The 14,054-nt window shown below is 39.8% G+C and overlaps 1 protein-coding gene across 1 annotated transcript in view; it reads left to right on the forward strand.

Annotated features, from left to right (window-relative positions):
- Positions 1-13,174, forward strand: part of ube3d (ubiquitin protein ligase E3D) — a 37,558-nt gene extending 24,384 nt beyond the window's left edge. Inside the window, exon 11 of the mRNA XM_034698680.1 lies at positions 12,640-13,174. Coding sequence (XP_034554571.1) covers positions 12,640-12,660 — 21 coding nt within the window. The 3' untranslated portion in view covers positions 12,661-13,174. The remainder of the gene's footprint in view (positions 1-12,639) is intronic.
- The last annotated feature ends 880 nt before the right edge of the window (positions 13,175-14,054 follow it).

Consider the following 14,054-nt stretch of genomic DNA (forward strand, 5'->3'; position numbering starts at 1 on the left):
GTAACTCCTCATCTCGTGCTTGCAGCAGTGTGTTGGGGTGAATTGACTCAAACATGTTCCCAGTTCCATTTAAGCTGGTGAATCTTTGGGACAGTTGCTGGATGATGACATCAGGCATTAAAAACGTTCACCCGAAAGTTGCTCCCTGGGACAGTGAGGCGACAGTCTTCATCCGAGTGACGCCTAACTTTTCTAGAGCAAGACTGGCAGACTAAGCCTCATCAAATCGCTCTCTAAACTCCATCAAAACACTGATTGCGTTTTGGAGTAGAGTAGATGCGTTTATTTCAGATCTTCTGTTTTTTCTCACAGCATTCACCTTTTCACAGATGGCCTCCCAAATCGCATTTCTAACGCTGAGATGTCTCTGCTGGAGTTCACCGATGTGTTTATTTCCCTCCTCCACAAAGACCTCCAACTCCATAACTTCAAACTTCATTTATCGCTTAAGACCACTCTGCTCTCTCAAACTCTCTATGGTGACAGCCGATAGCACACGCAAAATCCTCATTAAAATAGGGCGGTCCGCATCACTTTTGCACTTGTTATCATTTGCGCACGCAGTCTTAGTAGATCACCCGCAACACGCCCAGAAATAGCACATGCAAAATTATTATTTGCACACACAAATTAGCGCTCGTTATTTGGGATCTTAGTGGATCAGGCCCTAAATGTCTTATTTGAAAGAGAACTTGTAGAGAGATGTTACAAGCCATGCACTCCAACACAGGTACTTTTACCTATTTTGTCTGCTTAGGCCTTATCTCAAGCTGAAGAGAAGCTTTGCTGAGTGACATCCCCAAAATCCATCAACCAAGAGACCGTTTTGAATGACAGAGAGTTTGACATGTAAAAAGTACTGAGTTTTTTCATCGACAACACCTTCAAAATGATCACTCAATACCAAGTTGGTTCATTTCACAGAGCTGCTGGTTAAATTGTGAAGTTTGAATTTAAAATCTGTCCTTTGAGTTTATTTAATTTAATAGTAGCTCCAATAAGTGCTTTTGTAATTGGGTTTCTGAGAGTCTGACTGTTCTTGCAAATAACACACTGTTCCTTACAGCAGACTTTTTGACTTGGAGCATGCAAAACTAGTGTATTACTAATAACATCAAGCAATGGCTCAGTTCAGTTTGGGTGTCTTTGTATCTAACATGCACAATAAGTCTTGTTCACAGAAGACATTTTGACATGTCACAGAAGACAGGTGTAAATAATGAGATTAATGGTGGCAGATTTTCATGTGCTCCTTTAAAGTAAGGGTTCTGGTGTTGTGAATGCTGGCTCACTGCCGCAGGAAACAGGGCCACATGGATAAAACAGTCCTCTGGTAATGTCATATTGTCTCATATTGTCCATCTTTGACAAGAAAATATGTGATTCAGAAGAAAAAAAGCTGTCACCAGGGTGCTGGAACTGGTTTCACTAAAGACTAAAAATGATCCTAAATGAACTATCCATGAGGTGCTGATATGCACTGCTTTACTGTGGCTTGTAAGATATGATGCCACGTTGCTGGCATGGTATATGCAGCTTTGTCAGTCTACTTACCTTTATTTAAAGGTTCTTCATAAATATGTGAAATCTAGAAGGCAGGGTTCAGGAGTTTTTTGTGGTGAATGTTGTAGTTTTTGTTTGTTGTACATTTTAAGTGCAAGTAGTGGGTAGTAATCTGAGGACAGTTTATGTATTTCTGAAAAAGACATCTTCAAGCAAGTCCAGCCAATAATCGATTCTACTCAAAACAAAACAAAAATAGCTCAGCCAATCAGAGTGCTGATTTCCCAGCTTCCTGGAATTCATCAGAAATGAGTGATCCCATCTTTATTCCACAAACATGCTTTTTAAAGTGGTTTTCTTATTCTTTCAGGGACAGACCCGAGCTTGTATTTTTAATTTTCACAAACATGCATCAGTATTTAAAAGTCAATCACCAAAAAATCAGTTTCTTTCCAAGGTTCATGCCGCCGCAGTTAGCCTCCATATAGCTTACTTTTTACAGTGAAACTGAGACTCAATCAATCAATCAATCAATCAATCAATCAATCAATCAATCAATCAATCAATCAATCAATCAATCAATCAATCAATCAATCAATCAATCAATCTTTATTTTTGTAGCGCCAAATCACAACAAAAGTTATCTCAAGACAGTTTAACAAACAGAGCAGGTCTAGTCCGTACTCTATGTTAAATTATTAACAGAGACCCAACATCAAGACTGGGTAAGATCCAGTCCCCTCTTACTGACAGGACTCGATCTTGTCTCATCTTACACGGGACTTCCACCAGATCCATGTCCGGTCTGACTCTGATCTGCTGTGGTCTGGCTCCGTGTTCTCTCGTCTGTAAACACCCACCGGTTGCGTTTTCGGAACACAGCACGTAGCAGGACCGCCGGACAGCTGGAGTCTTGTGACCGAGGTTTTCCCGCGGTAATCACTGAATCAAGGATTCTCCTCCTCCTCTCCTCATCCACGTTGTCTTTCTGGTCCTCTGAAAACCTCTGACCTGTTGACTCCAGGCCTGGCTCCGCTCATCATGACGGTTTGTTGTTGTAGTTAAGTGAAATACGATCTGGTGATAACACAGTGTTTATTCTGAAAATTGACCGGATGTTTTCATTTTGTTTTGGTGAAACCTGACTTCCTGTCCCGCTCCATTTGCTCTGTTGAGATTGATCTGATCCGTTGCGTTCCAGCTGCGTCTCTGATCCGGCAGGTTGGAATGCAACGGAGCGGATCCAGCGGAAGTTAACACATTGACTAGAATAGAAACCTATCAGATCTGGTGCCGTGATGGATCAGAGACAGACCAGAGACGGATCTGGTGGAATTTGGCCTTTAATCCACCATGAGCATTGCACCTCGCAGTATTTAGCTAGTTATAGCGGCAAGGAAAAACTTCCTTTTAACAGGCAGAAACCTCGAGCAGGACCAGACAGCCATCTGCTTCAACCAGAAACATACTAACGGGGTCTCCCCTGGGGAAGAAATGAACCAAGCAATTTTAGTGTTTATTTTGCAGACAAAGTGGCAGTTACTTGTTACAGAGCGTCATCATCAAGAGTGACGCACACAATAAGTGATGGCTTCTGAGAGATCTTGTTCTTCATCTCAGCTACTTTATCACACTGTACTGATTGTAAAGAGCCAAGCAAATTACTCTGCATTTTTCACCCCTATGATACGAATAATGCCAGACTGAAGCGATCTTCTAGCTTGTTGGTCGTACAAAGAGTAGGTCATCAGATGGCACAGATATGTGACATTTACATTGAAGGCAAGACATCACAGGGGTATTAAAGTCCAGCCTTGAACTTGCATTATAAAAGAGGCTAATGTCCCATTGTGGGTAAATAAGTGTGTTTAAAGAAACCATGCATATTGCGTTCTACATTAAATCTGGTACCAAACTGGGTCACATTCATTAGATTGAAGCTCACTGTTCATTAAACTCTCTTTTCATCTGCCCAAAATATGAGTAGCAACCTCAGCAGCCCAACCTGTCGTTGCCAACAGTAACCCAGAGTTTGTAACTAACTATTATGAACTGTGGTGTGTGTGTGTGTGTGTGTGTGTGTGTGTGTGTGTGTGTGTGTGTGTGTGTGTGTGTGTGTGTGTGTGTGTGTGTGTGTGTGTGTGTGTGTGTGTGTGTGTTTAATTTTAGCCCTCTGAGTAGATCAAAGCCTGCACAATAACCCAGCCTGTTATTATTCTGCATGTGGAATGTCTGCTGTTGTGGGAGCTGGTGTATTCCCGTCCTCTGTCTCTGGGCCTGCCGGTGTAATGGGGTGAAAAGTGGCTCAAGCTCCCAGTGTCACTCCTGAGCCTGAAAACAAACAACACCTCCTTTCCACCCTCACCTCATCAATCGACTCCTCACTCCCACAGAGACATCATGTAGGTTAAACAGAAACGGATCCAAAATGTGATTCGGCGTTTTACAATGAAGAACCTAAGATACCAAGACATGTATTGATCATACATCACCTCGGCCTGCACTCTGTCAAAATAAATCACTTCCACCACACTTCTCGATTCATTGCACATGAACCGATTGCCAGAAAGAATTTATAACCAGAGTGGGAGGTCTGTGTTGCTGTTTTTGGTCAGTCTTTACATTATCCCCACTTGATATTAATGAAACAGATCATTTCTCTCCAATTTAAAATTCACTGATGTAAAGGCCAGTCAGTGTTCATGTGATGAGATCAAGCATCATTTCATCACCACCACCTACATTTTCATGTTTTTGGCATTTTAATTCACCCAAAGTAGATTTGACTAACACTAAAAATAAGTGGATATGATCACCATTATTTTTGTATACTGTTAAATAACAAGTCTCTGATGTCTGTATGCAGGGCGTAAAATTAAAACCTGTTAAGCGCCAATGGCGGGTAAAAAATTAGTTTGGCGTGTAAAACAAAAACACACACTCGCCAGTGACCAATGGAAAACTTTGTATTGCATGTGAGGTTTTGTTATCAGCTACTGGAGTTCTATTCATTCCCTTTACTTGAAGAAGCACGGCGGGAAGAGCGTTTCATGGAAGAAATTAAATCGAATGAAATGAACAGAAAAAAAGTCTGAGGCTGATGATGTGGTGCTTACCTGAGCTACAAGGACAGTAGAGTTGAGGTGGCCTACCTTTAAAAAAAAGGCAGATTGAAATGCACTTGTTGTCATATAGCGTTCTAGAAAAACATCTATGGTTTGTGGAGTTCATTTCATTTAGACTCGATCCCAGTAGATGTTTATTTATTCTTTTTCCTTTTCCTGCAGGTTAATCAGAAAGTTCCTGTTAAAGTTGTGAGGCAGACATTTGGCTCACTGAGTCAATGTAAAAGGTTGTACTTTGGAATATTTCTAATACATGATGATGCAGCAGTCACCTTGAAATGAAGTATAACCTAATAAAATAGCAATAAGCTAATTGTATCTGTACATAACTCTATTCTTTAAGTGATGCTTAAGTTTGATTTTCATAACAAAAACGTGGTAATTATTTTAAATCAAATAAGATATGATTTTTTTATTTGGTCGGTAAATTTTTGGAGGTCACTAGCCAATGGCAGATGAGGTAAAAAGTTAATTTTATTCCCTGTCTGTATGGTCAGGTTTGCTTTCCTGCTATTACAGTGCCACCCAGAAAAGCAGAAGCTGAATGTTTAAGTTAAACATGCTAACACAATTCTATACCAGTGCCACAGATACAGTTCACATGAAGTCAGTTTACGTTTGCCCAATTGTCTTTTTGGCACTTTACATTTACTTCTAGAAATTGCCTATACCCAACCAACATGTTGACTCTTTTCCCTTTTGAATTGTTGCTGCTATAAGCATTTGTAATGTGGTTCCACATATTTCTTTATTTTCACCATCACATACAACCAAGCGGCAACCTCCGGTCTAAAAATATGAGTCAATGTGGAAGTGTTAAAAGCTGCAGTTCATCGAGGATCCGCTTGAGGCTGGCTCCAGAAGTACCGGAAGTCACATACACATGAATGGGGAAAAGACGATCTTTGCAGCATTAATAAACATGTTTACAGCCTGGTACAAAAGATGAGTGTAGTCTGAATAGCTCATTTCTCGATGTCCTCTCACTGTGAGGGGGGTGAATTTTTATCTAATTCGGCAAGTTTGAAGATATTGAGATTACTAGTCTTCCAATGAGAGGCACAGCTGCCTGTGGGAACACTGCAGCTGTTGGCTAGGAGGCTCAAAGCCCGCCTCTTTACGTCACACTGGCTCAACAGAAGCAATATGGCTGCTGCTGCCGATTGGCTTCAAAACAGCGTTCAGAAACAGATGGGTGACATCACGGATACTACGTCCATACTTTTTACAGTCTATGCATACAACACAGGATGACTTTTTAAATCAACTATAACTACAACTTGTTATTGCTCTGTCGGGCTGAAACCTCCATCTCCAAAATTACAGCTTTTCAGGAGTTTGTAAAAAAAGGTGTTTTTTAATGACAAAACACAGAATGGGTCACAAGCTCTTTTTAATGCTTTTCATTGGCTGGAATTCTGTAATGCCCACTCACATGCACCAAGCGTAAGAAAATAAATGAATAATGAAATATGGAGGTACAAGGTTTCTGCCTGGCAGCAGCGTTATGAGACCACTAATGAATATATACACTTGGATTCACAGTAAAACAGAATGTAACTCCCAGTCCCCACATGCCATCTTGCCTCTCTGATGTGCTGAACATGTTGAGATCAAAGAGTGTTCCTCATTCCTCACTTCCTCACTGTCATTGTCTCAGTATCTTTATAATTCCCAGGGATTAACTTCTGTGCAGTTCTGTCTTCAAATTAAAAGCTGTTGTACAGAGATGTAAAACAAAGCTGAAGGTTACCTCGTTACAGCTGGATGTCTTACTCTTGATGTTTTACATTTCACTTTGCTAAAGCTCAAAAGAATTCAGAGACGATCAGAGAACCGCAATACCCTAAAGCATCATCCAGGGTTCAGGGCTGACTCTCTGTCAGCATCACTGTCTGTTAAACATGTCTATGTTATCTTAGCCCATCTAATGAAACCTACCTCTGAACCTTCTTGGTGGCTTCTTATACAGTAACCTGAGGTTTTACAAGCACTGAATGTAATTACCAGGAGTTATTGAAAGTAGTGACATGTCCTTTCAGACAGGCTCTCAACCAGCTGGTGAGCATTTCAGACTCCACATTTCATGCTGTAGATACTCTGCTTTCTGTACAGCGTTGCACCACTTGGATTCCAAAATTGGCAACACTGACATTTTACTTTCAAAACCCACACACGATCATTTACTGAGAACAGCCAGAAGATTAATTTGGATGGATTTGCAATAACTGCTGGATACGTTTCTTTTCTTAGATCTCAGAGTTAAAAGATTGTCCAATCAAAATGACTGACACTTGAGATCTCTATCAGGTTATAGCATGTTTTTTTCTTTCTTTTTTTATTCCTTTTTCTTTTTATTTAATGACACAAACCAAAACAAAAAGAAAAGAGATAAATCTGGCCTTTAATCAACAAATATGACGCACATCCTGGATGTTTTTATACCTTGATGATACTCTACTGCAGTTATGCAAATCTCCTACAATGCATGATTTCATTGTAAGTAAAGAGGCCACATTTCTGTTGATCCTCTGTAATTTGTTGTGCCAAACCCAAGATCTTTCATTTTATTCATGCCTTTAAATAGATGGAGCAGAGTTCTTCAGCGACACAAATTTTCAACAACTGATCTCATTCTTTATGTCCTCATTCTATAGCTGTGAAGGGATGTTATAGATAATCTGTTAAGTATTTGAAACCAACTTTGTTTGGTTTTTACATCAAAAATATATTTTTGGGGCTAATTTTTAAGAATCAGTCAAACAATAAATCTTTATTTATGTAGTGCCAAATCAGAAATAATGTTATCTCAAGAAGCTTTACAAGCAGAGCAGGTAAAGACCATACTGTGTTCTATTATTAACAAAGACCCAACATCAAGACAGGAGAAGATCCAGTCCCCTCTTAAAGACAGGACTCAGTCTGATCTCATCTTAATCCACCATGAGCAGAGCACTTTGCAGCATTTAGCAGGTTACAGTGGCAAGGACAAACTTCCTTTAATAGGCAGAAACTTCCAACAGGACCAGACTCATGTTAGACACACATCTGCCTCAGTAAATCCCATTTCTCTTTGAGGCTTTAGGTAAAGTCAGAAACTTTGGAGGTTAATCTAAAAGGTGACATATCACGCTTTTTTCATCAATATATATTGGTCTAAGAGGTCCCCAAAACATGTCTTTAAAGTTTATGCTCAAAAAAACACTTTGAAATCAGATTTTGGTCTGCCTGAAAAGCCCTCTTCTTCAGTCCTCCTCAGAACACTCTGTTTTCCCTCTGACCACGCCCCCTCAGGAAGTGGATGTGCCTCGGCTGTCCAGCACGTTGATCTAATGTTTACATGTTGGCTGAATATACACGGCTGCTCAGAGATCGCGTTACTTCAACCCTCTGAATCTGATCCAGAATCTGATCCTGACGGAGAGGCGCCTGTAGCAGGACCTTTCTGAAGGATTGGTCACAGATTCTGTGTTTCTTGTTGTTTTATTTATCAGTATGTAGACGTGTGTCTTGGTACACAGCTACGAACATGTAGCTATGTGGCTATGCTAACTAGCGCTAGCACTTATCCATGATAAATAAAAATCATCCACTAGATCTTCAAATCTGCAGACGTGGGGAGTAAAACCGACCTCTACCAGAAAGGCAGCGGGACCTTTTCTGAAGGATTGGTCACAGATTCTGTGTTTCTTGTTGTTTTATTTGTCAGTATGTCGATGTGTGTCTTGGTACACAGCTACAGCTACGACATGTAGCTATGCTAACTAGCGCTAGCACTTATCCATGATAAATAAAAATCATCCACTAGATCTTCAAATCTGCAGACGTGGGGAGTAAAACCGACCTTTGTGTTTATTAAGACAGCCTACAACTAGCATGCCTCCCTCCTAAGCTCCTTGTTAGCACACATTTGTGCAGGGAATGAAAAACGGAGGAGGGATTCAGTATTATTTTATACAGTCTATGGGCTGAACAAGCTCCGAGCTCTGACTCTGTGACAGACCGGATATTGTTGTTACGTAACAAAAACACGGAAGTCTGAAACGGCTCGTTTCACACACATTTACAGAAAGGTGGAGAAATCAGAACAGGGGCAGAATGGATTTTTTTCATTCTCGGGGGGTTTGTAGACATGCCAGGGACACATATTTCAGATAGAGAACCATTAAAAAGTCCATTTTGCATGATATGTCACCTTTAAATTATTATTACCAGAACATTTGGCCACAGTTTACATCAGTGAATATGAGGGACTTTGCATGTCTTGACTAATTGTTGCTAGTTTGTAAATGTATTATCTTAATGCAGGGTTCAGTTTGATTGTGGCCACTTTAGGTCTTATGTAACCAACTGCAGAACAACACTGAGACATTAGTGCCATGAATAGAGTAACAACAAAGTAAAGTAAGCAAATGTGTACATAGTTATGCATTAGCAGTTATGAAGTAACTGTCATTCATTTAGTGTCATGTCTCTGGCTACCTGGTAAATACAATATAAATATCAACTCTGATATTACAGCATATTACTTTCTGCCTGCTTTTGCTCTCCATACCGACTTTCTTTCCTGCATACAACACAACATGCCCATAAGTGATTGCCCACCACATGCACTATAAATGTACAACACACAGAAACTACAACATTTGTGTTCTCCATCAATGACAGATATGTACCCAGCTAGCAGGGAATGTTCTCACCACATTGGCTAACATTCCCTGTAAGTTCTGATTATGTTTCAAGACAAGGTTCTGAGTGTAACATTCAAAGAACATCTTAAGGATGTTATCATTTTAAATAAGTTCCTTTTTTGTTCACTTTTGATGAAAGAAGAACATTTTGTCTTTAACATTCAGAGGATGTTTTGATAATATTCTTAAGGTAACAGACACAGTTTTGAGTTTAATATTCAAAGAACATCTTAAGGATGTTTATCGGTTTCAAAATGTTACTTTTTAACCATTAATGAAAGAAGAACAGTTGTCTTTAACATTCAGAGGATGTTTGATAATGTTCTTTAGGTAACAGATTATTGAATGTTTTTTGTGAAATGTTCCCATAATGTTACTAAATAACAAAGAAGCAAATTTCTCGAAGCAACATGTAAAGAATGTCTCCAGGATGTTTCTGACGCATCAAATCACAAAATGTTTTATTTAAGAATATTCTGGTGACATTTAATCACAACAAAGATAGAATGTTTTATCTTTCACATTCAAAGGATGTTTTGATTGTATTGTTTGGGTCACAGATTATTGAATGTTTTTAGAGTTCATTATCTGAGAACAAATTGTGAATGTAAAAGAAACTTCCCGCTGAGAATGTTTCAAGAACATTAGGGCACTGTTGTCACTTAACATTGAATTAATGTTTTTAGAGCATGTTACTAGAGAACATTCTTTGAACGCTGAAAACATTACAGTAACATTGTCTGTAACATTCAAAGAAGCTGGGTAGGTCTTATGTTGCGGCTAACATGTTGTCTCTAACTTTTCCTGTCTTTTAGTTTGGTCCTGGAAAGCTAAGAATGCAGGGAGATTATAAGCATCTTCTTCTTTGTTATAAGTGGCTTCCTACAGAGAGCAAAATGTAATCTGATAGAGAGCAATCAGGACAAATCAAAGCAGTTTAGTTTAGGGCCTCAAAACTAAAACAATGAGCTGAAAGAAGCTAAAATGCTGCCAGGTAAAAAAATAAGCAAGACTCCAGAGTTGGGGGTAATTTTCTGCAGGTTGTCACTTAGAGCAGTCTATTTCTCCAGTAGACATTTACCTTTTGTTAATGGCAGAAAATCCATTATAGTTACTGAAATGGCTCAAGCAATCTCTCCCAAATGTTAAAGGGGAAAACAAGATTTAAAGTAAAGGTTTCAGGCACTTTGGGGAGGAACTTATTCAGTTTTTAAAATACTTTAAACTCAGGCTTTAAACTGATTTAAAGTGGTGTTACCTGTTGCAGTCACAGCTCTACTGTTAGCTATTGACAGCTCCCTGGACAGAGTTGTAGTTTTTGTGCCTTGCTAAATTTCAACTTGTCTGGGTGGGAATCTCTGGTGCAGTACTAAATTGGCTTAAGTCCTATTTAAATGACCGGGACTATTTTGTGTCTATAGGTAAATACACATCTGAGCGGATGAAAATCGTATGTGGAGTACCTCAGGGACCCATTCTGGGGCCTCTACTATTCAACATCTACATGCTCCCCTTAGGTCAGATAATAAGAAACAACCAAATAAAATACCATAGCTATGCAGATGACACACACATTTACATCACCATATCACCAGGGGATTATAGTCCCATACAAACACTGAGTAAATGCATTGAACAAATCAATGACTGGACGAGCCAGAACTTTCTTCAGTTAAACAAAGAAAAAACTGAAATGATTGTTTTTGGAGCCAAGGAAGAAAGGTTAAAGGTTACTGCTCAGCTCCAATCTGCAATGATGAAATGTTCAAACCAAGCCAGAAACCTTGGTGTAGTCATAGACTCAGACCTTAATTTCAGCAGCCACATTAAGACAATTACAAAGTCCGCCTACTATCACCTTAAGAATATATCAAGGATTAAAGGACTTATGTCTCAGCAGGATGCAGAAAAACTCCTCCATGCATTTATCTTTAGCAGACTAGACTACTGTAACGGGGTCTTTACAGGACTCCCTAAAAAGTCCATCAGACGCCTGCAGCTCATACAGAATGCTGCTGCTCGAGTCCTAACAAGGACCAACAAAGTAGACCACATCACTCCAGTTCTTAGATCCCTACACTGGCTTCCTGTCTGTCAGAGAATAGACTTTAAACTCCTGCTGATGGTTTATAAAGCACTGAATGGTTTAGGCCCAAAATACATTGCTGATCTGCTACTACTTTATGAACCACCTCGACCTCTGAGGTCATCAGGTACTGGTCTGCTTTCAGTCCCTAGAGTCAGAACGAAACATGGTGAAGCAGCGTTTAGTCATTATGCACCATATATCTGGAACACACTCCCTGAAAGCTGTAGGTCTGCTCCAACTCTCACCTCTTTTAAATCAAAGATTAAGACTTTTTTATTTGCCACTGCCTTCCTATCTTAGCTTATTTTAACCCACTTTAAATTAAAATTTTAATGTAATTTTTAATATATTTCTAATTTTCCTTTTCTTTTCTGTTTTATCATATTTGTCATTTTAATCATGTTCTTTTATGCCTGTCTGAATGTTTCCAATGTTTTTAATGTTTTAATGTAAAGCACATTGAGTTGCCCTCGTGTATGAAATGCGCTATACAAATAAAGCTGCCTTGCCTTGCCTTGCCTTGCCTTGTCAGGCAAAGGAGCACAAACCATCTTTTCCACAACTTTATTTTCCCCGTTACAACAGAGCACAACCTTCCAATCACAGGCCAACTTCTCTCAACCATCTCCTCTCCCGTCCTTGTAGTTCCTTGAAACGCCTTCCTCCTTTCCAGAGATCCAGTGTGGTGTTAGCAGCAGCTCACCTCTAGTTTCCGTTTGTTATCATTTGTATGAATTACCATTGATGCGCTTGAGTGGTGAGCAGACATTGGCATGGGTACGGAGAAGACAGGGCCTTGAGTGAGGCAAATGCCCTCATCCATCATCCCAATATAGAGCTCTCAGTGGAGCGCAACCAATGTCTGCAGCAGGCAAACACCCAGGAATAGCAGATGGAGGAAGAGAGGGAAAGAGAGAGAGAGGGGATTGAGCTGAGCCGATTTGTTTTCTGTGCTTTGTTTTTCTGTATGTGTTTTTGAAGTTGATTAAATCTCTACCACCTGTGGTTCTTTTTGTTCTTTGATGGCAGTAATTGCAGGAAATGTGTTCCTGCGCTGATCAGCAGACAATCCAATACATCTGTGCTTTTGGGAGCAAAATGCTCATTGTACAGCACACACAAAGTTTTGTAAAATACTTCCATTAAGTGAATCTTTTTATCTCTTTTCTTTCACTCTCATTTTTCCACATGTATTTTAACACACGTCTTGACGTTTGTTTCTTGTTTTCAGGTGGCGTACCTGCGTCTGTGAGGTCATAACTTGGATGTCAGGAGGTGAAGACTCCACCCATCACTCTGGTAGAAAACTGAACCTTGAACAGCTGGAAGAGGAACTTCAGCGAGCTTGGACAAGATTTTTGCGTTTGTTGATTTACAGATTACAAAGACTTCCAGTCAGAATGAGGATGGAAATAATGGCAGAGCGTGGAATGACTTGTTTAGTCTAGTCAAGCTGTGGTTTCCCGTGGTTACCGCAGTCATCACTTGTAAACATCTGTCATGCTGAAACAGGTTGCTGCCAGTCTCCTGAATGCTACTGCATATCCAGTAAACACACATCTGGAAAAGAACCACAACGTCAAAAGTGTCCTGTGTAATATAAATAATGACATCTTGTCACAGATGTTTATCATCTTTAATTATCTTCAAATGTGCTCCATAGTTGAAAAACCTGTGTATTGTTTCTTTGTCTCCCTGACTTTGTTTTCCTCCCATTCTTGACAAAAACAGATTAAACGGTTGTATTTTTGGAGGTATCACTCTCATCCTGCCTTTTTTTCTGTCTGCTGGAGAGCACTGCTGGTTGATATGTGGGACATAGTTCTTGAGCTGGCTCTTGATAAAAGCTTATTATAGAGGCACTCCAGCCCTGGGGTACAGCAGTGCATCCTCCTCTTGAGTGTACTGTAATTACAGCTTGTGGAGCGAGGTGATTTTTGTCTAGTTGTGGGTTTATGTTGGAGTGTGTGTGCGCCAATGCTTGATTGTATTTATGTAACGCGCGTGGTAGTGAGGATCATTTGGAAAATGTATCGTTAAACTCCAAAACATTATACACTCTTCACCTTCTAAAGTGTATCATGGTATGTGCGGGTCAAGTAGTCCTTACATTGTGTCAAAGTACTTTAAAACAACTAACCCTAACCCTAATCCAACCCTAGAACACTATCGCTGGGTGATTTTCACCCGAGCAAACACATTCACATGATTTTCATTATGTTGCATTTGTCTGAGTGTCGTGTCCCTGGATAGCTTCAGCATCGTCTTTGACGTCTTTGAAGGCGTGGGTGTTTCCCTACTCCAAAACCCGCTGTTTCCTACTGGGTGATTTTCACCCAGCAATAGTCTCCATGACACACAAACATTCTGCAGATGTTTGTGTGTCAAGGAGACTGTGCCTTCAGCAGGGAAGTCTCAAATGTCCCAGGAATGGGTGGACAGAACACCAAGAATACAGTTTAATCTTTTTTTGTTTTAGGAATTTTTTGGTCCTGAATTCCAAAATTTTCAGTAATTTTGGAGCATTTTTATAGGGTCCCCCCATGATACACTTTTTTCATTTTGTTAGACATGGCACAGTTTTAAATAAAAGAACCTTACTGTAATTTCTCATGTATTGTCATATTTTGATGACAAGTACTTTTT

The sequence above is a fragment of the Notolabrus celidotus genome, chromosome 12 (assembly GCF_009762535.1).
Source record: "Notolabrus celidotus isolate fNotCel1 chromosome 12, fNotCel1.pri, whole genome shotgun sequence".
Classification (NCBI taxonomy): Eukaryota; Metazoa; Chordata; class Actinopteri; order Labriformes; family Labridae; genus Notolabrus; species Notolabrus celidotus.